The sequence below is a fragment of the Canariomyces notabilis genome, assembly GCF_033297395.1.
Source record: "Canariomyces notabilis strain CBS 508.74 unplaced genomic scaffold N656scaffold_19, whole genome shotgun sequence".
NCBI classification, from domain to species: domain Eukaryota; kingdom Fungi; phylum Ascomycota; class Sordariomycetes; order Sordariales; family Chaetomiaceae; genus Canariomyces; species Canariomyces notabilis.
The window spans coordinates 15,401-35,802 of record NW_027041841.1 but is presented as its reverse complement, the minus strand read 5'-3'; the positions used below and the strand labels follow the sequence as shown (position 1 = coordinate 35,802).

The window sequence follows — 20,402 nt, the reverse complement described above, 5'->3', positions numbered from 1 at the left end:
TGCGGGAACACCATTCCGCAGGACGTTTCCACCTCTTTTCAACTTCTTTTTCCCTGGTACATACACCTACGGCGACAGTAGCTAGGATGGCCGACAGGGAAAGCAGATACGCAGAGCAGCTCGGCCAGGAGAAGATGCCAGGTTCCTGGCATTTTCCTTGGGGCGTGGGCGAGAGAAAGCTGCGAGATTCTCCGGTTGAAAGCTGCAACTTCTCAACCGCGCAAACGCCGCCGAGCGAACCTTCGGCGGCAGCAGACCGGCTGCAAGAGCCGGCGACATCACCGGAGCCGGGGCCCGAGAGGGAGTCGGTTTCGGATGACGAGACAAGGTTCATCAAGGGGTTTCGCCTTGTCTGTCTGATGATTGGCTTGATGCTTGCCGTGTTCCTGATTTCCATCGACAGGACAATCATATCGACCGTGAGTCCAGATCCCCAACAGTTTTCTTGCATTGAGCTGCTGACAGACGAGTTCCAAAGGCCATTCCCTACATCACGCACCAATTCCAGTCAACCCCCGACATTGGGTGGTATGGATCGGCATATATGCTTACGGCGTGCGCCTTTCAGCCGCTGTTTGGCAAGATCTTCATGATCTTTTCCGTCAAGAAGGCGTATCTCGTAGCCATGTTCTTGTTCGAACTCGGCTCGCTGCTTTGCGGAGTTGCGCCAGACTCAACGACCTTGATTGTCGGGCGTGCCATTGCGGGCTTTGGCTGTGCGGGCATCACGACGGGCAGCTTTGTCGTGGTAGCAGCCGCTGTTCCGCTCCGGTTGCGGCCCATCTTTATGGCCGTGGTCGGTCTCATGTGAGGACCCCCCTTCCCGTTTCTCGGATCGGCTTGCGTTTTGCTAACTCGTTCCAGGTTCGGCGTCGGAGCGACAACTGGTCCTATCCTGGGCGGTGTTTTCACGGATCTTGCGGTAGGTAACCCGTTACAGCTGCTCAGTCTGTGGGATCTCGGCTAATGGCAGCAAAGACATGGCGATGGTGCTTTTACATCAACCTTCCGATCGGAGGGTTAGCAGTGGCAGCCATGATGCTCTTCTTCAACCCCAAAAAGAAGAAATGCGAGCGCCGAGGCTTCATGGAGCGCGTCATGGACCTCGACATCATTGGCAATATTCTCCTTCTCGGGGCGTGCATCATGATGTTCCTGGCGTTCGAAATGACGACGCAAGGCGTGCTGTGGTCCAGCGCCCAAGTCATCGGGCTCCTGTCAGGCTGCGGTGTCGTGTCGGTTATATTCATCGTATGGCAATGGTGGAAGGGCGAGGAGGCGTTGATGCCGCCCCGCATCATCACGCAGCGCACGGTAGCGGCCTCGTGCGCACACTCGCTGACGATCTACGGGGCGCTCATCAACTTCACCTTCTTCCTTCCCGTCTGGTTTCAGGCGATTCGCGATGTGAGCGCGTTGCAGTCGGGCGTCTACATGATACCCTTCTTCTTGGTCAATGCCGTCTTCACGCTGATTGCCGGCATCTTCGTCTCCAAGGTGGGCTACGTGACGCCGCCAGCCATTCTTGGAGCGGCCATTGGCACCGTTGGGCTGGGAATGATGACGACGTTGCGTGTCGACGCCACGACGGCCGAGTGGGTGGGCTACCAGGTGCTGACGAGCGCGGGCTTCGGCATCTCGATCCAGCAAGGCTTCACGGCGGTGCAGACGGTGCTGACCCAGGACGAGCTGGCTATCGGCACGGCCGCTGTGGTTGCGGCGCAATCGCTAGGCGCCGCCGTGTTTCTCTCGGTCGGGAACAGCGTATTCCAGAACCAGCTGCTCCAAGCCACAGCATCCCGTGCACTGCCAGACATCGACATCAAGAAACTCATCGACAGCGGCGCGGCTTCTTTCCACCACCTCGTGCCCCCCAGCCAACTCCCAAAGCTGCTGCAGATTTACAACTCGGCGCTGATGGCTGTGTTCACCACGACAATCCCGCTGGGGGCCTTGGCTGTATTTATATCGTGTTTCATGGAGTGGAAGTCGGTGAAGGTCGACGTTGAGGAGAAGAGGGAGGTACCGGTAGATAACTAAGTCAAGGGCGTTTGGATTCCACTTCTCTCTTTCTGTTTAGGTAGTAGAGAATCAAATAACATTTTCGCTTGCCTACCTGATATAGTGTCCCAGCATACTTGAGAGATATCCTATGTCGATGTTCCTTCTAGGTTCAGACACGAATCATGGGAATCAGGGACCATACCGGTGAAACCTTGGCTAATCACAGGATAAATGTCGGATGAGCTTTCTAGGCATGGGCCATTCCAGGAAGGTGGGGCGAGCGATAGGTCAGTCCATATCCGTACACCACAATACGTACCTACCTTACCTGGGATTCGTCGTTGCGCAGCTGTCGATTCTTGAACTTCTTTGATTCAACTTTCTCTCTTTCTTCCCTGGTCACCATTTGCCGTATCCCGTCTCGACTCAAAGACATAGACGTGAGCACATATTTTGCCCGACGAATATTGCTTGCGTAGACCGACTGGCCGGACGACTCCTCGCTGCGCACCTCCGCCTCGGGCACCTCTTTCTTCGAGCACTCGATCAACTGAACTGAACGAGTGAACTTGCTAGCGACCGACTGACCGGAACTACATCGGAGCCCCCAATTTCAATATGGACGACAAGGAGCTGAGCAAGCGCATCCAAGTTCTGAGCAAGGCCGTTGTCGCCGAACCCGCGTCCAACGTCATCAACTTGCTCGAGGAGCTTAAAAAGGAGCAAGCCCCGACCGAGGAACAGCTTCGTGTAAGTGCGGTGCTATCGGAGCGAGGTCCTGGTTGCTTACAGACGGCCTGCAGTCCACCAAGGCTGGCGTGGTCGTCGGGAAACTTCGCTCGAATGCCAACAAGGACATTGCGCGCTTAGCTACCGAGATTGTCTCCAAGTGGCGGAAGAATGTGGATGCTGCAAAGGACGCGAAGCGGCGCAAGCTCGAGCAGAGCAAATCACCCACCCCCAAGGACTCGCCAGCACCGCCCTCATCCTCCTTCAGCAAGCCGTATGAGGGCGACCCGGAGAAGAGGCACTTCAAGACGGACAAGGTCGACATCTCACGGACCGGCAACAGAGCGCGTGACGGTAGTATCGGCGTCCTCTACAATGGTCTAGCGTACCGATCCACCCAATCCATCGAGGAGGTGCTGCAGCGTGCCATGGAGGTGGAGGCAGCTGCCTTCAAGGTCTACAAGGACACGCCGGCCTACGGCAACAAGATCCGCGGACTTATGACCAGCTTGAAACGCAAGGACAACCCCGAGCTGGGCCGCCGCGTTCTTTCTGGCGAAATCGCCGCCGAGAAATTCGTCGTCATGACGAGCGAGGAGCTGGCGTCCGACGCCCAGCGAGCCCGCGACAGGGAGCTGGAAAAGGAGAATATGAAGAAGGCCCAGGTGCCCCAGGCTGAAAAGTCCATTAGTGACCAGCTCAAATGTAGCAAGTGCGGCCAGAGGAAGGTTTCGTACAGTCAGGCGCAGACTCGTTCGGCCGATGAGCCCATGACTACCTTTTGTGAATGCACGGTCTGCGGCAACCGCTGGAAGGTGAGTATCCTACAACTGACACAGTGGCAGCTTCTGGCCAGCTTCAGTGCTAATTCCGTGGTTAGTTTTCCTAGACGCCGCCACAACTGCTTTGCATTTGCTTGCTGGTCCCTCGTCCGTTTTCTCCGTTTTAAGGTTGCTCTTCGAGGCGCAAGGCACGGCGGCTTTCAGCCACATTGTAAGGGAGGTCGTGTAAGGCTAGCATTACGAGACAGGACAGGTCAACCTTAGGCGTGCTTCGGCAAAGGGCCACTGCCGCCTCCAAAGGAGCCATGTCCGTCGTCACGGCCGTCATCATTGGGGTCGTCATAGCGGCATATCTACGTAGGGTATGATTGCCTAATGACTGGACCCTATTTTCCCCTTCTTTCTCTTCATGGTTTCGCGTTTTCCATTTGCATCTGTTTTTCGATTTGACTGGGAACGGATTGGGTTATGTGGAGTTCAGGGATACGCCTTTTTGGGCCCTTTGCATGATACCCGAGCAGCGATACAATGTCGATGATCTCTGCCTGGGGGACGGGGTAATATGCCCCTAGACTAGAGCAAATGGAGACAGAGAAATTTGTACCATACACACTGCGAGCCAGAGCCTTCTTCGTCGGGGGGTGGTATCAAGAGGGAATTCCGGAGAACCTCGGAGAGGCAGCATTACAGGCTCATAGCACTTCAGGAGCTTCCAAACGGGCTGTAACGGGCTGTACACTACATGGCTGGTTGGGGGTATCCGTCTAATCTTCCAATCGAGCTCGGTAAATGTTGGTCCAGAAGCAGCGGCAGTCAGCTCGCAACCTCTGTCCTTTTCTCTATGCCTAACACTGTAAACAAATCATCATCCTGTTCTTGTGTCTCATCCTCCAGCCCCATTTCCGCAATGTGTTTCCAGAACTTGCTCAGATGCCGGGCCCCGGAGTCACACAGGATGGTCACGACACGACTCCCCTTGGGCATCTTTAGCGCCGTCACCACGGCCGCAACACAGTTGACGGCGCTGCTGCTCCCCACGAACAAGCCGTCGTGCTCGACCAGCCACCTGGCCATCCGACACGCCTGCTCGTCGGTGACGCGTACGGCGTCGTCAATCAGCCCGCGCCCGGCCTCGAAATTTTGCGTGATACGGTTGATGCCGATGCCCTCGACCATGGTGTCGACCTGCCGCCGGCGGCGCGTGCCCTCACGCTCCGTGGGCGAGTACATGACGCCGTGGCGCACCTTGTTGTACAGCCCGCTGCCCTGCGGGTCGGCCAGCACCACGCGCAACGACGACCCCAACCCGCGCTCTTCCTTCAGGTACTTTGCGACGCCCGCGATGGTGCCGCCCGTCCCCGCGCCCGCGACGAAGGCGTCAAGCCGCCCGCCGCCCGTCTGCGCGTAGATCTCGGGCCCCGTCGTCTTCATGTGCGCCGCGTAGTTGGCCGCGTTCTCGAACTGGTCCGCGAAGAAGCCCCGGCTGGGCGTGTCGGCGCTGGCAGTGTGCTCGCGCGCCCGCTGCCGCGCTAGGTTGACGAAGTGGCCCGGGTCCGTAATGGGCGCCACGGGCACCCGCTCCACAGTCGCGCCCAGGTGGTGCAGCAGGTCCGACTTCTCGATCGCCATGTCGTCAGGCATGCAGATGTGCGCCTTGTACCCCCGCGCGCGGGCCAGCACGGCCAGCGAAATGCCCGTGCTGCCGACGGTGCCTTCGTAGATTGTGTCACCCCGCCCCGGAGAGAGCAGGCCTTGCTCTTCGGCCTCTTGGATCATGTTGAGGGCGACCCGGTCCTTGGGGCTGCCGCCTGCGCCGTTCAGATACTCGGCCTTGGCGAGGATGGTGCAGCCTGTCGCCTCGGAGAGGCTGCGGATCTTGATGAGCGGCGTGTTGCCGATGGTGCCTTCGACGCCGTCGACGATGCCCTCGGCTCGGTTGACGCTGGTCAGTGAAGATTCCTCGCGGTCTTCGAGGCTGACGGGGCCGAAGAGCATGCTTGTCCGCCGGGCGGATGCGTTTCCGGTTCTGCCATATCGCTTTTTCCCTTGTTGATAGCGTGCTTCCAGGTCTGGGTAGAGATCCTTGAAGCCCAGCGTCACAAAGATGCCGGCGATGAAGGCCACCGTCAGAGCGGCGGTGCCGTAGACTCGGGGGTGGTCGCTTAGCGACATGCTGCAGGTCTCATATTTTTGGGTCTAAGAAAACAAAGAAGTGCATATGATTTGATTGTCTGAAAATAATATAAGGCTTAAGATTGAGAATCCAAGATATTCACCATTCACCATTTGTCTTTTTTACTTACTCTTCAAATACTGTTTATTGATGATTTGATGTCATGACGGAGAGCATTTTGATAACCATGATCTAAGCTTCACACACTGGCCCGACTGGTTCGAGAACGAGCCCTTGTCAACGGTGAAGTGGAACCTTGAGCCCCTCAGGATGAAGCGCTAGTGGTCGCGTGCTTCCGTGTAATGTACGGATAGATTACCGAAATTACAGTACGTTACAGACACACTAACCGCCCAAGGTAATAAGGAGAATAGGGAGCTCGGGCCGCCTGCAAAAATGTCGTCCTCTGCTGGACATGGCGGGCAGTTCAAATGAGGTCCATTGATACTGGCGCATGATGTTTCTGTAGCTCCCAGCTGCAAGCTCAGAGCCACTACCCTGAGCCCATCGCGGCCCTCGCTGCCAGACGGCAAATTACCGTCTGGATCATGGACTCTCCAGCTGTTACGCAGCTGTTCCGACGACTGTTCCGCCACCATCCGACCTGTCAATCGCGGCGGAACCTGGCAGCGCTTGCATCGGCCATCCGACATGTGCGCCGCCAACGACTCCAACAGCAACACCTGTCGCGCCTCTTTCAGCACCGCTCCTATGTCAGCCGAAGCCGTGGCGGGCCGCAGTCGAGGGCGGCTTTGGAAGAGAGCAATTGGCAACAGCGCTCCAACCTGTTCCAGCAGGACCTGTCGGACGAGTTCAAGAAGTTTCCCATGGTGACGGCCCTGGACCTCCGCTACCGAAAAGAGCGGCCGCGTCGAGTCAAGATGCTCATGCGAGACTTCATCGAGGGTTGGTTTGTGCTGATGGGCTGGGGACGGCCGCGCCATACTGTGGGATAAAGCAGCCGCTGACATGTCCCTACCTTTCAGACAGCCTCTACAACCCACATTACGGCTACTTCTCCAAGCAGGTCGTCATCTTCTCCCCCGGGGAGCCGTTTGATTTTCCCTCGCTATACGACGACCTCGAATTCCACACCCTCCTCTCCCGCCGCTATGTCGAGTTCGAAGACGCCATGGACGCCGTGTCCCCAAGCGACACCCGCCAGCTGTGGTACACCCCAACAGAACTCTTCCGCCCTTACTACGGCGACGCGATTGCTCGCTATCTCGTTGCCAACTACAAGCTCACCACTTACCCGTACCATGACCTGATCATCTACGAAATGGGCGCCGGCCGCGGCACCCTCATGCGCAACATCCTCGATTACATCCGCGAGGTCGACCCGGACGTCTACGCCCGCACAAAGTACAAGATCATCGAGATCAGCACCCAGCTTGCCACCTTGCAAAACTCGGAATTGAAGCAGTCGGCCGACGCGCGGGGCCACGCCGACAAAGTGGAAATCATCAACCAGTCCATTTTCGACTGGAGTCACCGGGTGCCGTCGCCGTGCTTCTTCCTGGCTTTTGAGGTCTTTGACAACTTCGCCCACGACGTGATCCGCTACGACCCGGCGACCGAGGAGCCGCACCAGGGGCTGGTGCTGATCGACGAGGCGGGCGACTTTTACGAGTTTTACACGCGCCACTTGGACCCCGTCGCGGCCCGCTTCCTCCGCGTGCGCGACGCCGCCACGGGCGGGCGCTACAAGGTCCCCTACCCGACGAGCCGGCTGGGCAAGTGGCTGGCGGCGCAGAGGCCGCTGGCGCCCAATCTCAGCGAGCCCGAATACATACCCACGCGGCTGATGCAGTTCTTTGACGTCCTGGGCCGCTTCTTCCCCGGCCACCGGCTGCTGACGAGCGATTTCAACTCGCTGCCGGGCGCCATCAAGGGCCTCAACGCGCCCATTGTGCAGACGCGGTACCAGAGAGAGCCGGTGCCCGTTACTACTCCGTTGGTGAGTGCCGTATAGGCAGCCTAATACTGTCCCCCGTCCCTTGACCCGTAGTCATGAGTGGACTTCACTGACTGAGGGTTGTTTTCCGATGGGCATTAGGTCCACCAGGGGTATTTCGACATCATGTTCCCCACCAACTTTCAAACCGCAGAGGCAACCTACCAGGCCATCACGGGCAAACTGACGCGCGTGGTCTCCCATAAGGAGTTTATGCGGAGGTGGGCCTATCTCGAGGACACGGAGACACGAAGCGGCGAGAACCCTTTGCTGTCGTGGTACAAAAACACTAGTGTGTTATTTACTGTATGAATGAGAAACCACCAACTGTATCTCGAGAGCTCCTGTATATATGTACATACATGAATTCAGCTCTGTACGAAAACGAATCCTCACATGCCAACAGATCACCGGGCATGTACCCTGTATATACACATTAATGCCTCACATAGAAGCTGCCACCTTAGCCTATGACCACAGACATGCCCTGTACTAATTTTTGTACAAACCATCTCAAGAGCAAATGCTTGATACCCCGAGTTTTGATACTCGTATTGCCAGTCTATCCCGAACGGAGCAAAGGCACTTTGAATACATTTGAAACCCTGGGATACTCCGCCCGCCGCACCCCTGAATGACACCAGGGCTCTTGAGCGCAGAATTAACGAACCGACGCCATGATAACCTTCTCGCATGAATGCCAAAAGACTCAAATGCTGAGCTCCTTCATCTTCTCCAGCAACCATTGCTCGGCCTTGGCAACCGCCTCGTCAAGCTTGGCGGGCTCAGCTCCGGCGCCCTGGCGGCTCGGCTCCTTGCCGCCCGTCTTGCCGCCAATGACCTCAGTGACGGCGGCGGTCCACTGCTCAGCGGTAATACCCTTTGACGAGAGATGCTACAGGCACAAATTGTCAGCGACAGCCCAACTACATTTCAAAAGAAAAGGGGAGACATAGGAATAACTTACCGTGCCGACATAGACGCCGTGCATCACCGCATCGTCCTTGCTGCCTGCAAAGACATAAACAGTCCGCTCCTTATCCTTAGACTTGTAGTACGTCATGACGTCGGAGATCGCCTTGGCGTTGGCCGAGATGGGGAGGTGGCCGACGAAGAATTTGGCGTCCTTGTTCTCCTCTTTCTGGAAGTGACTCTGGACGGTGTCGAGTGCAGTCTTGCTCTCGGCCTTCTGGCGCTTCTTTTGCTCGTCGACAACCTCCTTCTGGATCTTGGCGAACCGTTGCCGCAACTCCTCCTTGGTGAGGGCGGAAATGGTGAGCGCGTCAAGCTCGACCGCAGCCGCCTTGATCTCGGCAGCCTTGTGTGGACCGAACTCCAGCGCCTGGATGTGGTCGAGCTTCTCGCTGAAGGACTTGGCGGCCTGCTGGGCCTGGTGGGCACCATCACCGGTGTACGCGACGATACGTCGGATGCCTTTCGCAATACCGCTTTCCTCGACGATGACCAGGTCCTTAATGAGACCTGTCGCCTCAACGTGAGTGCCGCCGCAGAATTCTACGCTAACCTTGCGCCATTCAGGGTTCTTTGGGTTCTTCAAGAGCTCGTCGACATCCACGCCAATTGACACTACCCGCACAGGGTTGGGGTACGTCTCACCAAAGACAGCACGAACCCCCTCAATCTGCCGGGCCAGATCCAGATCAACATCCTTGGCATATGTCTTGAGATTCCTCCGGATGTCTTCGTTCGACATGTCTTCAATCTTCTTGATCTCATCAAGGCTGACCTGAGTCTTGTGGCTGAAGTCGAAGCGCAGCTTGTCCTGATCAACAAGAGACCCCTTCTGATGAACCTCATCACCAAGGACCTCCCTCAGGGCATGGTTGAGAATGTGCGTGCCAGTGTGGTTGTTGCGAATTGGCTGGCGGCGCAACTCGTCATACTCGCAGATTACCTCGTCGCCTGCGGTGAGTTCGCCGTACTCCAGATAGCCATTGTGCACGATGTAACCGCCGTACTCTTGCACGTCGAGGACCTTGAACTCTGCAACGCCATCAATAATGATCCGGCCAGTGTCGGCAACTTGACCACCAGACTCGGCGTAGAAATTGGTCCTATCAAGCAGTAGCCCAAGAGGAGTCTTCGGTGGAAGCTCCTTGCTGGTAGTGCGGAACTCGCTGCCTGTGAAGACGAGCTGCACCTTGCCCTTGGTGTCTCCTTTTTGGTACTTAGGGTCCGAATCTGGGCGGGAGATCTTGATTGTGCTCTCCAGCTCGGCAATCTGGTGCACGTTGAGCTTGGGAAATGTCTGGACGGCCTCCTTGACCGCCTTGCTGGCCTCCCTCGCCTTCTCCCGGGCAACCTCAACCTCAGCCTCGTCAATGGTAAGTCCACGTTCCTCGGCCATTAGTTTTGTGAGATCCTCGGGGAAACCAAAGGTGTCATAGAGTCGCCACACATCAGCACCCGAGAGTTTGTTCTGGCCGCCCTTAATCGCAAGCGAAGCATACTTCTCGAACTGCTTCTCACCGCGGTCAAGCGTGACCGCGAAAGCGACTTCCTCCTCATCGAGAATCTCCTTGATGTCTTCTGCCTTCTTCTTGAGCTCCGGAAATTGCTCGCCCATCTGCTCGACGAGCGCCGGAAGAATACTGGAGAAGAAGGAACCAATCTCAGCCTGGAAGTATTTCCTGGCATATCGCACGCCTCTCCGGAGGACACGCCTGACGACGTATCCCCTCCCAATGTTGTTGGGCGCGGCACCGTCGGCGATAGCGAATGCTAGCAGTCGAATGTGGTCGGCGGCGACACGGTAGGCGGTATCGATTCCGTCCACATCATCTTTGCCGTACTTGTCGGTGTACGGCCTCGTGCCGGTGACCTCCCTGATTCTCTCAAACAGCGGGGTGAATATGTCGGTTGCGTAGTTGGAGGTCTTATTCTGAAGAGCAGACACCAGTCGCTCGAATCCCATACCGGTGTCGATGTGCTTTGCAGGTAGAGGCTTGAGGGTCTTATCCTTCTGCCGGTCAAACTGCATGAACACGTTATTCCACACCTCAACCACCAGGGGGTCGTCCTGGTTCACAAGATGGGCGGCATTCCGTCCGCCAACCTTGTCGTAGTGAATTTCGCTGCAAGGCCCGCACGGCCCTTGGTCCCCCATCTCCCAGAAATTGTCCTTCATGTTACCAGGCAGAATGTGGTCCTCAGGCACGCCAACTTCAAGCCATAGCTGCTTAGCCTCGAGATCCGGCTCGAGGTTCATGGCCGGGTTGCCCTCAAAGTATGTAACGTAGAGCCGATTTGGGTCCAAACCGTAGACCTTGGTCAAGAGTTCCCATGACCATTGAATCGCCTCCTTTTTGAAGTAGTCGCCGAAGGACCAGTTACCCAACATTTCGAAGAATGTCTGTCATCGGTAGATTAGCCAACCAAGTTTCGTGGCGTCTGGGAGAGTCACACACATGGTGGTAGCTGTCCTTGCCAACATCGTCGAGATCATTGTGTTTGCCACCTGCACGAATGCACTGTCACAAAGAAGTCAGCATCAGACTATCCCACGACGAATCGTAGAGAAACCCGCAGCTCACCTTTTGTGTATCGACCGCACGCTTCAGCTGGCCCATAGGCTCAGTCTTGCCAATTGTCCCAAGGAAGATGGGCTTGAACTGGTTCATGCCCGCATTCGTGAAGAGGAGGGTGGGGTCATTGTGCGGGACAACCGAGGATGATGGCACTGCACATGACAGAATGGTTAACGAAATCCAAATAAACAGGAGCAAAAGACATGTTGGCCTTCAGACGGGCAATGTCAAAGACTTTGCTCCGTCTGCATCGTCTGCATCGTTTCCCGCGGTATGACGCACGCGCGCATCCAGACGCGTGCTGCATCGCGATCGCGGGGTAATTCGTGGTGGCGGTGCCTTACCGATTGAATGGCCCCTCTCTGCAAAAAAGTCCAGGAAGGTCTTGCGGACCAGGGGCCCGGTCCACTTGACTTCAGCCATGGCGTGCAGTGTTGACGATCGTGAATAAAACCGATGGCTAATTCTGTAGTAAGTTGATAATCTCCCAAGGTGCACGCCGACCAGGCCACTGTGCTGAAAGGTAACTGCGTTTGTCTTTGCGGGCGTTGTGGTTGTGGCGACTCGAAAGTTCTCGAGTGTAGAAGGCTGCGGGGCAAGGGGGGTTTTGTGGTGGAAGGTTCGCGAGCAATGACTCAAAGTAACAAAAGCCGTGTGGTCGCAGCTCGTGCCACAGCTGCTCCTGGACCGGCGCAACCACAACGACTTTTCGACCCGTAGACCTCCCAACATCACCCCTTATCCTCCACTCGCGATATCGGCCGTCTCGTTATCTCAGTCCAGATTTCTGATCCCGCATTGATTGGACACCAGTTACGATATTCCCAACTCGGCGCGGCTGGCAGCGTGCCAGAAGGGTCAATTGATGAAACCGAGGGCGAGGTTAAGAGTCGCAAGGGGAGCGAGAAAAAAGGTTGCTGGCCAACATTGCGCCGCGCCAGGAGATGGACGGACTCGGCATTGACCACCGCTTACACCATCACCACCACCAATACCACCATGCACCATTCGCAACAACACAACAACCAACAAAAACCCCGCGCAAGCGCAAGCCCGAGGCGCCTCCAGAAAACAATGAGCGTCTTTCCAAACGGATGAGCTTGCTCAATCTAGGTATGCGCCCCTGCAGCCAATCAACCCTCTTCCCATCGCATATGGACACAAGCTCACCTCACCCTACCAGAGCACTCCGGCCAGAAGCTCTACGTCCCCGTGGAGAACACCAATTGGCAATCTACTGCAATTTTACCCTCATCAACAACAGCACAAACCAGTTTCACAACCACCCACAAAAAGAAAAGCAGCCCCGTTGACGATGACTCGCAAATGCGCCTCGACGACACAAAGTACAAGGTGTATATCTACAACCTGGACGAGGAGTTGAGCTCAGACAGCGAGTCCGAGTCCGGGAAACTGGTCTTCCTGCCCGACATTGAGAAGCATCTGCGCACGAGCCGGATCCCGATCCCGCCGTTCATCCGCGACCCGCCGGACCCGGCCTCGCCCGCCGGCAGGGAGCTGGTGCTGTACGGCGTGCCGAGCTCCATCTCGGTGCCCGAGGAGAGGGACAGCGTGCGCAAGGCTATCATCGAAGCCAGGGCCCGCGCTAGGGAGAGGCAGCTCGCCGGCCTATCCCCCCGGAAGGAGGTGGAGGAGCAGGCAAGGGTGGTTGGGGAGGGGGATGTCCCGATGGATGCAGAGCCCAATGGCTTTGCTGTTGTTGCGCCGGTGGATGTGAATGTACCCGCGGAGGAGGAAGACCCAGATGCGATGGACTTGGATTAGGTGATGAAATGGGAGGGACGGTGGGTTAAAGGAGTTCGCATCTTTGGCTTGGCTTGGAGTGAAACGCATGAGGCGCGCACCCACCCAAGGACTGCATTCGTGGCGCATTTTGGATGGGTTCCTCTTTAGCGGGTTGGTTTCCGGGGTGCGATACCAACGGATGGTTCGCTCATGGCGTATTGGCTTGGGCCTGTGATTTGCAACTGTATTGTTATTTTGATAGGGCTGTTTGAGCCTAGGACTTCAAGGACTTCTGCAATTCAACGCAAACTAAGAAAGGATTCTCTGCTTATGCTGCCCTAACGCCAACGCCTGTTTGCAATCCGTTAACGCCGAGTAATGTTCAGTAGTGGTGCTCTGCAACTCCCTGCTCCCATCTCCCTGTTTCCCACCGGGGATTATCGTTCAGAAGCACTGAGCCTTACTCGAACCCTCACTTGCCCCAGAAGTGCCGGTCATTCCCTTAACCCCGGAACGGATTGTTACTACCCGTACTCTGAGGCTGCACGGAGCTGGGTGGCGGCCCTGGAGGCTGTGCGTATGTCTCTGGTGGCTGGACCGAGCTTGGCGGTGGTCCGGGTGGCGGTACATAGTTAGCTCCCTCACCAGCCGGTTGCTGACCCTGTTCGTGCTGCAGGCTGAAGTCAACCTTAGTGGCTCCCGCTGGAGGCTCGTACTTCGGTGGCCGCGGCGCGTTGGGGTCGTAAACCGGCGGGGGCATCGCGTGCATGTCATAATAGTTGTTACCCGGGGCGTACGGGTAGATGGCTGTGTTCTCCGGCTGCGAGTACTGATAGTGAGGATCGACCCGGGCGAGGGATGCGCGAGAAACAAGGAACTAGCCGATCGTTAGAGGAATGACTAGAGATCTAGCCAAACAGTCGAACATACTCGGTGATAGCCCAGGGGAGCGAGCCCCTTATTCAACCGTCTCTGCGCATGCACATAGCCTACCAGGAGGTAGAGGACACAGAGGAGGATCAGGCCGAAGAAGAGCGACCACTTGATAATAGTACCAGTCTGCCCAATGCGTCAGTATTCCATGGTGGGCTACTGGGGTTGGACACCCGCTGCTTACTCTTGTGGCCCAGAATGGCACATAGCAGGTGCTTTCATCGAGGAAGCCATCTGGAGTGCGGCTGCAGTTTTCGAACTGTTGACGCTTAAGGATCGCGGCCAATGCGGCCATGGTGGAGAGAAGGCTTGCCGGATTGTTTTTGCAGACTCGACTAAATTCAAGAGGATGCCGTCTTGATCAGACGACAAGGCCGTCCGGGTCTGTCAAGAGGCGCAAAGCGCACGAAGAGGTCGTAGCCCAGATGCGGGAGCGCCAAGGAGGATGCAGACTACTAATAATATAAGAACACAAGCTAGGATAGTTTAGAAGGAGGCGAGATGAAGAAGAGATGCCAAGACGTAGAAACGGTAGCTGATGGACGAGTCCCGAAATCTTTCATATCGGGGCAGCGCTGATCATCAACTTGAGGGAGGTGCCTCCGTTGTCTCGGCTGTTAACGTTAGCAAGCTTGGGTACCTTAACCACTTGTGGTACCGCTTTAACAAGTGTATGAATAAATGTGCCCCGTGAAACGGGAGGTTTGTGATTTCGCTGAAGCTACCGATTCAAGACATGGCAGTGGCGTCCGGATTGCCGGGCACTGCCGACAAAGTTTCATGTCCTCAAGGGCGACGTGGGCTAGGTTTCATCCACTTGCGGGCCGAAGAACAACGTCTCGAATGCTCTGAGTGTTGCCCAATGGATATTGAGGCAGCCAAAGCCTGAGGAGATGAGATGGAAAGGCTTGCGATCGGTTTATCCAACTCGTGACTTTGCAGCCAGATGTGAGATATGAGCATTCGCCTCTTGGAATATGTATGGGATACATATATGGTGGTGACAAAACAATCCAGCCCCTTACTTCCAGTCTTCAACGAAACGCCAGGAATTTATCAGTCACCGATGCCGATTGCCCGACTGGCCACCAGAGCCCAAGGCAAGTGCGTCTCACGGCCCATTGTTCCCGTAGTGATAAAGTTGAAGCAGAAAGCGCAGGCGCTGGGGCATCCATATATGTATTTTACATAAGTTCACTTGGTGTATGAATTTGTTTAAGGTAACGTCTACGAAGTATGTCGAGGATTGAAATGATCCCTACGGACATGCTGGCTTTGAGCCGATTCATGCCGGGCCCGCAACGCGGATATGGTTCCACCCATCAACTGATCAAAATCATCAAATTCAACGAGTCCCACCTGAAATTCACCAGCAACGTTGTGTATTTGTGTAACGGACCGTAACTTACCAGCAAGGTGACATAATCGTGCATCAACTGGGTCCATCAGCGCTCAATGCCAAGCAATGCCGCATTTTGGCCAATGCCAGCCAATTTGCAGAGGGCGAAAAAGCGCGGCGCCAACTTCCTGACCACCGCCCAGAGACGCCGAACCCGATGACGGGAAAACCGTAATTGTGGCTCGAAAGAATCGTCTTTTGATGATCAAACGCCGACGTCCGTGATGCTGTAACCTAGAGGAACGCGGCCGCTCCGATCTCAGTGTTCCTGCGCGTGTGGCGGGGGGTCGCGCACGCAGAGTCCTCACTCCCTCCTCGCCTTGAACCCCGGAATGGGCCTTACTATACGCGCCAGCCGAGCGCTCCCGCTCCCGCTCCATTCTCGGTCCGCGACAATACCGCTGCTCGCAAGGCCTGTGCCCAGGGCCCGTGGGTTGCCGGCCACCGCCTGTCCGGCATTCTTCAGCTCGAGATCAGCCGCTAGAGCATCAATTACACCACGCTCGTCCAGTTTCAACGCAGTAGTAATATCACCACAAATACGAGCTAGACCCCGTTGTCACCTCATTCCCGCTTCACGATACGCAGCCCTTTATTCCACCTCCGCGCCCTCGTCAAGCGGTAATAAGTTCGTCTACAACATCGCAGCATCCTACATCGCCAAAGGCCGTGCCTACGACCCCTCAACACACGTGTTTCACTTCAATCCCTATAACCGCGTACAACCGCTCAAATCCGGCCGGGGGAAAACCTCACGGCCCGAGTCAGGGCAGGATGCCTTCTTCGTCAGCCGGCTCGGCGCCGTTCCCGGCGAGGTCGCGCTCGGCGTAGCGGACGGCGTGGGCGGGTGGATGGACAGCGGGGTCGACCCGGCTGATTTCTCGCATGCTATCTGCGACTACATGGCGGCGACGGCCAGCGGCGCCACGGCCGCGACGGGCGGGACGGGAAAGCCTCTGACGGCCCGGCAGCTCATGCAGAAGGGCTACGAGGCCGTCTGCCACGACCCGGCCATCAAGGCCGGCGGCAGCACCGCCGTGGTGGGGCTGCTCACGGCCGACGGCACGCTCGAGGCGGCCAACCTGGGCGACAGCGGCTTCATCATCCTGCGGCTCAACGGCGTGCACGCTGCAAGCGAGCCACAGACGCACGCCTTCAACACGCCCTACCAGCTCAGTGTCGTGCCGCGGAGCATGCTGCTGCGGGCGGCCGCGTTCGGCGGCGCCCAGCTCATGGACCAGCCGCGCGACGCAGAGCTGACGCGCCACCGCCTGCGCCACGGCGACGTCGTCGTCTTTGCCAGCGACGGCCTCTGGGATAACCTCTTCAACCAGGATGTGCTGCGCATTGTCAGCCGGACCATGGCTCGGGCGAGCGCGTGGCAGAGCACAAGCAAAGGGGTGCAGGTGGCCCCGGATTTGAGGCCGTACACGGGCGCGGGGCTACCAGGAGAGTCTAGCGACACGGAGAGTACGGCAGGGGCAGGCGGACGGAGCGCGCCGAAGCATACCGCCACCCTGCAGAGCATGCTCGCGACGGAGCTTGTCGGCGCGGCAAAGGCTGCCAGCGTCAACAGCAGACTCGACGGGCCTTTCGCCAAGGAGGTGAAGAAGTATTACCCCCACGAGGTTTGGCGCGGCGGGAAGGAGGACGATATCTGCGCCGTGGTGGTGCTGGTGTCTGAAGAAGAGGCGCCGGCGGTGAAGGCGAAGCTTTGAATACACGCTCACATCTCGCAAGAGACACATGAAACGCACAGAAACCGAAGCATCCGAGCGAACACACTTGAGGCATCAAGCAGGAGCGGTTTTCCATCTGTTGGTTGTTGGTGGTAGTGTCATGTTGATGGCGCAGCAGGCTTTTTGGAAGCAATGCGTTTTTCTCAAAAGCATTGTCAGGCGTTGTTTTACATTCAATACGGTCATGATGGCTGGCGGATGGATGTTTGAGAAGTACTAGGATAGGATCGGCGCCACGGCGAAGCACGATACGGCTCAGAAACTGACGGGAGCCGATTGGAATCTATTTCGTATGGGAGCATGCATACCTGGTTGGGATAGATAGGGTGCGAATCGAACTGCGATGGGCGGCGGCGATTGCTGTGGGAGGAACCATCCATCCCAGATCCCCATACCGTTGCCCTTGCCACGAAGTGCAAAACGAGTTGGCGGCTGTAAAGACACGAGTTCTCTGGCGGCTCAGGCCGGCTTTTTGCATCATGGATTAGTTTTAGAGATAGACCACAGTTTTATATGAGCTGGTTTTGGGTATCCCATCGAGGCTATCAAGAAGTCTCTGTAGCACAATTTCAGGAGTCTTATACCATATGCTCACTCAGAAGTCAGTCACAGACTGTCACACGGACCATATCTGGTCGACAGGGTTATCGCCATCGAGGTACTGTACTGTTTCACAAACTCCACAAATTGTATGAGGAGGCAGCTGTCACAGTGACACTGACCGCGACAGCGGTTGGCGTGCACTAGTCTGATGTATCCGCCCGTTTGCTAACGTCCCAAGCCTAAGACGATGTCCCGCAGCCATGGAATGCTTCTATCGGTAGTTATCTTGCTGCTTGCAAATAAAATGATAACCAGGGCAAACGATTGGCCTCCCGTCGTTCGCGGGGCCATGCATCCGGTGCGGCTGTCAACGCGGGCTGCGCATACAGTATCCGCATGTGGCAAAACATTCGAAGCATGTACCCAACGTCTGTCACACATGACGATGCTTCACAATTCGGATGGCCAGCCTGAACGACACCCCAGAAAAAACTTTGAACCCCTTGGCATCAAGTACACATACACTGCTCCGAATTGCGCTTCAGACCGCAGCCAAGGGGCATCAGGTAGCATGAAGTTATGTATTATTGACATTAAGCATCCTTTCGGGGCGCATACATCCCAGAAGACGGGGGCCATAACGGGTCTTTGTCATATGTCTTTCGCCATCCTAAACCGTCCCCCGACCAAGCCGCTCCAATTCCCGCCGTCAAGTCGAGAATTGATTAAGCAGCCTTCTTACAGAAACCTCTTAGAACAAATACGTGTACGAGAAATACACCTTTGAGAAATTTGAACCCGTTCCTAGCCAACAACGCCCGCCAAACCCATCACCTCACAGCCCCTCTAGTTAAAGAAGAGAAGGGCAGCAACGGTGCCCAGGACGAGGGCGAGGGGCGAAGCGAAGCGCTGGCCGTTGTTGGAGTTGGCGGGGGCGGTGGTCTGGGTCGTGCGGGTGGTGGTGGTGGTCGGGGTCAAAGTTGTCGAGAGACCTGGGCAAGTGTGAGCGTTATGCCAAGCCTATCACAAATAAGTACTGGAAACGCAACTGCGAGACTTACTTGTCGAGGTGATAGTGCTGTTGGACGCGCTGGTGGTGGTCAAAGTGGTAGTCGAGGCCTCGCTGGTGGTGCTGGCACTCGAGGTGCTCGTGACCGAAGTGCTAGTACTCCTGCGGGTGGCAGTCGACGTGACGGAGGTGGTGGTCAGCGGTTCGCCGGTGCCGACGTACTCAAAGCTCTCGCTGTAGTTGGGCTCGTCGGTCGAGTCGCTGATCCGGAAGGCATAAGTGCCAGAAGGCAGGTCGCTGGGGGTAAAGGTGAACGAGTTGTCCGTCTCGCCGGCTGCTTTCGGTTAGCATGACTTGATCAGAAGGCGAAGGTCCAGGACGCATGCTCACAAGTAATTACCGTGACCTCCTGCAGGTTGGAGGCTGGGCCGGTCATCAGTGTGATAGTGACGGGGCCAACCGCGCCGGACCAGGTCAAAGTGAATGGCTTGTTCTCCTCAACGGCAAAGTTCGAGTTGGTAAACCTTGGCTGGGCAAGCACGGTGGCTGCAAAGGCAACCAGGGCAGTAACTGAGAACTTCATTGTGGGCTGAGGCGATAGATACTCGGAGCAAACAATATGCAACTAACGACTCAAGGTGATCAGTCAATGCAGGGCGAAGGTTGTGGATGGGAAATTGGCGGCGCGAAGCTGGATGCCATGAATCGCGGTGGGCGCAATGAGCGCTACATACCAGTTATGCGATGGAATGCTCTCTTCGCGAGCTAGTCAAATGTGGTGGTTGGTATGTATTGCAATTGATATACCGGAATAGAAACTGGTGGTGAAACGATCGTGGAGAAGGTCTGGCTGATTATTATGGAATTAAAAACCGCTGCAGTCACCTGAGATTCCGAGACGGAGTTGATGGCAGGAGGAAGGAGAGAGAGGCAGGCAAGAATGGCGGCGGCGACTACCCCAGGCCAAAATACATGAGCCCAGAGGAACACAACCCTCATCTCGCCAATGACAGGCGTCGAGGGGAATCATTCGTTCGGTAAGGTAGCGTACCCCGGACAACCTAACTTAACCTTGGAAAGCTGCAACAGGGACGCCGCAGCGGGGATCCAGGGGTTACCTTCCACTAGTCAGGGGCATAAATTGTTCGACGGTGTCTTTGCTCCTAGTTCCGAGCGTTTCCCCACCGAAAGAGAAACACCGTCGTAGAAATCCTGCATCGAGGCACAAGATATCTGCAGCCAACGCAGGCAGAAAGATCTTACGAGCAACAACTATATCGCTTCATACTTGCTAACATTCATCGATTCCTACATTGGTGCCTTGGGTCACACACAGTTCCAGATTTTTTGAATATCATCGTTAGCGTAACCTTTGATTTGAGGCGTTCACTGTGGAAATTACATGCAATGGGATGCCAAGGCCCAATTGCAAGCGAGTCAGCGACGGAGAAGCCGTCTTTGGACTCTTTGCTCGGTGGTCCGGCTCATGCAGCTGTTGCCAAGTCTGCCGCGCCCCGGCCATGACAGTCTGCAAGAGCCCGTAGAAAAGGCCGGATGTGACGGGAATCTGCGTGAACTCCATCCATTGCAGAAATTCATCAACAGCGGGACGCTGCACGCGATATGTAATTGTCACGTGGAAGCCAATTCGATGTGGGCCATTCATCTCACCTGCAATACCTGATTGGGTTCTCAGTCGAGATGATGGCCCACCTAGCCGAGCTAGCCTAGCCTAAGCCCAGGCCAAGACTAAGTGTAAGTGTAAATATGCGCAAAGATCTTGATCTCCAGAACTCGCGAAACCCGCATCGTCTCGAATCTCGATGAACCTTTTGCATTC

At 56.2% G+C, this 20,402-nt stretch overlaps 11 protein-coding genes across 11 annotated transcripts; 6 read left to right on the top strand and 5 right to left on the bottom strand.

The window, feature by feature from the left end:
* The first annotated feature begins 317 nt into the window (after positions 1-317).
* On the top strand, positions 318-2,187 carry N656DRAFT_735602 (MFS general substrate transporter). Its single transcript, XM_064812715.1, has 4 exons — positions 318-419; positions 479-807; positions 865-922; positions 979-2,187. Exons 1-4 carry the CDS (start codon positions 360-362, stop codon positions 2,038-2,040), a joined length of 1,509 nt encoding a protein of 502 aa, XP_064667984.1. The 5' UTR covers positions 318-359; the 3' UTR covers positions 2,041-2,187.
* Positions 2,188-2,622: 435 nt separating this feature from the next.
* Positions 2,623-3,622, top strand: N656DRAFT_770097 (transcription elongation factor; the record flags this gene model as incomplete). Its single annotated transcript, XM_064813751.1, has 3 exons — positions 2,623-2,754; positions 2,808-3,548; positions 3,614-3,622. The coding sequence occupies 3 exons, from the start codon at positions 2,623-2,625 to the stop codon at positions 3,620-3,622; spliced, it is 882 nt and encodes a 293-aa protein (XP_064667983.1).
* A 683-nt stretch (positions 3,623-4,305) lies between these two features.
* On the bottom strand, positions 4,306-5,925 carry N656DRAFT_204765 (PALP-domain-containing protein). The gene is made up of 2 exons (XM_064808886.1): positions 5,819-5,925; positions 4,306-5,746 (listed from the first exon to the last, which is right to left on the bottom strand). The coding sequence occupies exon 2, from the start codon at positions 5,685-5,687 to the stop codon at positions 4,329-4,331; it is 1,359 nt and encodes a 452-aa protein (XP_064667982.1). The 5' UTR covers positions 5,688-5,746; positions 5,819-5,925; the 3' UTR covers positions 4,306-4,328.
* A 252-nt stretch (positions 5,926-6,177) lies between these two features.
* N656DRAFT_838324 (DUF185-domain-containing protein) lies at positions 6,178-7,957 on the top strand (the record flags this gene model as incomplete). Its single annotated transcript, XM_064818850.1, has 3 exons — positions 6,178-6,594; positions 6,675-7,648; positions 7,748-7,957. Exons 1-3 carry the CDS (start codon positions 6,237-6,239, stop codon positions 7,955-7,957), a joined length of 1,542 nt encoding a protein of 513 aa, XP_064667981.1. The 5' UTR covers positions 6,178-6,236.
* A 397-nt stretch (positions 7,958-8,354) lies between these two features.
* N656DRAFT_799929 (uncharacterized protein) lies at positions 8,355-11,616 on the bottom strand (the record flags this gene model as incomplete). Its single annotated transcript, XM_064817939.1, has 5 exons — positions 8,355-8,540; positions 8,613-11,018; positions 11,074-11,136; positions 11,200-11,345; positions 11,538-11,616. 5 exons carry the CDS (start codon positions 11,614-11,616, stop codon positions 8,355-8,357), a joined length of 2,880 nt encoding a protein of 959 aa, XP_064667980.1.
* A 244-nt stretch (positions 11,617-11,860) lies between these two features.
* N656DRAFT_781599 (uncharacterized protein) lies at positions 11,861-13,280 on the top strand. Its single transcript, XM_064815615.1, has 2 exons — positions 11,861-12,306; positions 12,377-13,280. The coding sequence occupies exons 1-2, from the start codon at positions 12,138-12,140 to the stop codon at positions 12,976-12,978; spliced, it is 771 nt and encodes a 256-aa protein (XP_064667979.1). The 5' UTR covers positions 11,861-12,137; the 3' UTR covers positions 12,979-13,280.
* Positions 13,281-13,441: 161 nt separating this feature from the next.
* Positions 13,442-14,167, bottom strand: N656DRAFT_770092 (uncharacterized protein; the record flags this gene model as incomplete). Its single annotated transcript, XM_064813750.1, has 3 exons — positions 13,442-13,816; positions 13,870-13,998; positions 14,057-14,167. The coding sequence occupies 3 exons, from the start codon at positions 14,165-14,167 to the stop codon at positions 13,442-13,444; spliced, it is 615 nt and encodes a 204-aa protein (XP_064667978.1).
* A 1,436-nt stretch (positions 14,168-15,603) lies between these two features.
* On the top strand, positions 15,604-16,989 carry N656DRAFT_713640 (protein serine/threonine phosphatase 2C; the record flags this gene model as incomplete). The annotated part of the gene is made up of 2 exons (XM_064811907.1): positions 15,604-16,724; positions 16,767-16,989. 2 exons carry the CDS (start codon positions 15,604-15,606, stop codon positions 16,987-16,989), a joined length of 1,344 nt encoding a protein of 447 aa, XP_064667977.1.
* Positions 16,990-17,536: 547 nt separating this feature from the next.
* Positions 17,537-18,667, top strand: N656DRAFT_204665 (uncharacterized protein). The gene is made up of 2 exons (XM_064808885.1): positions 17,537-18,555; positions 18,630-18,667. The coding sequence occupies exon 1, from the start codon at positions 17,801-17,803 to the stop codon at positions 18,338-18,340; it is 540 nt and encodes a 179-aa protein (XP_064667976.1). The 5' UTR covers positions 17,537-17,800; the 3' UTR covers positions 18,341-18,555; positions 18,630-18,667.
* On the bottom strand, positions 18,370-19,337 carry N656DRAFT_204640 (uncharacterized protein). The gene is made up of 4 exons (XM_064808884.1): positions 19,297-19,337; positions 18,953-19,194; positions 18,615-18,896; positions 18,370-18,545 (listed from the first exon to the last, which is right to left on the bottom strand). Exons 2-4 carry the CDS (start codon positions 19,143-19,145, stop codon positions 18,400-18,402), a joined length of 621 nt encoding a protein of 206 aa, XP_064667975.1. The 5' UTR covers positions 19,146-19,194; positions 19,297-19,337; the 3' UTR covers positions 18,370-18,399.
* Positions 19,297-19,682, bottom strand: N656DRAFT_781594 (uncharacterized protein). The gene has a single exon (XM_064815614.1). It carries the CDS (start codon positions 19,559-19,561, stop codon positions 19,328-19,330), a length of 234 nt encoding a protein of 77 aa, XP_064667974.1. The 5' UTR covers positions 19,562-19,682; the 3' UTR covers positions 19,297-19,327.
* Between the last annotated feature and the right edge of the window lie 720 nt (positions 19,683-20,402).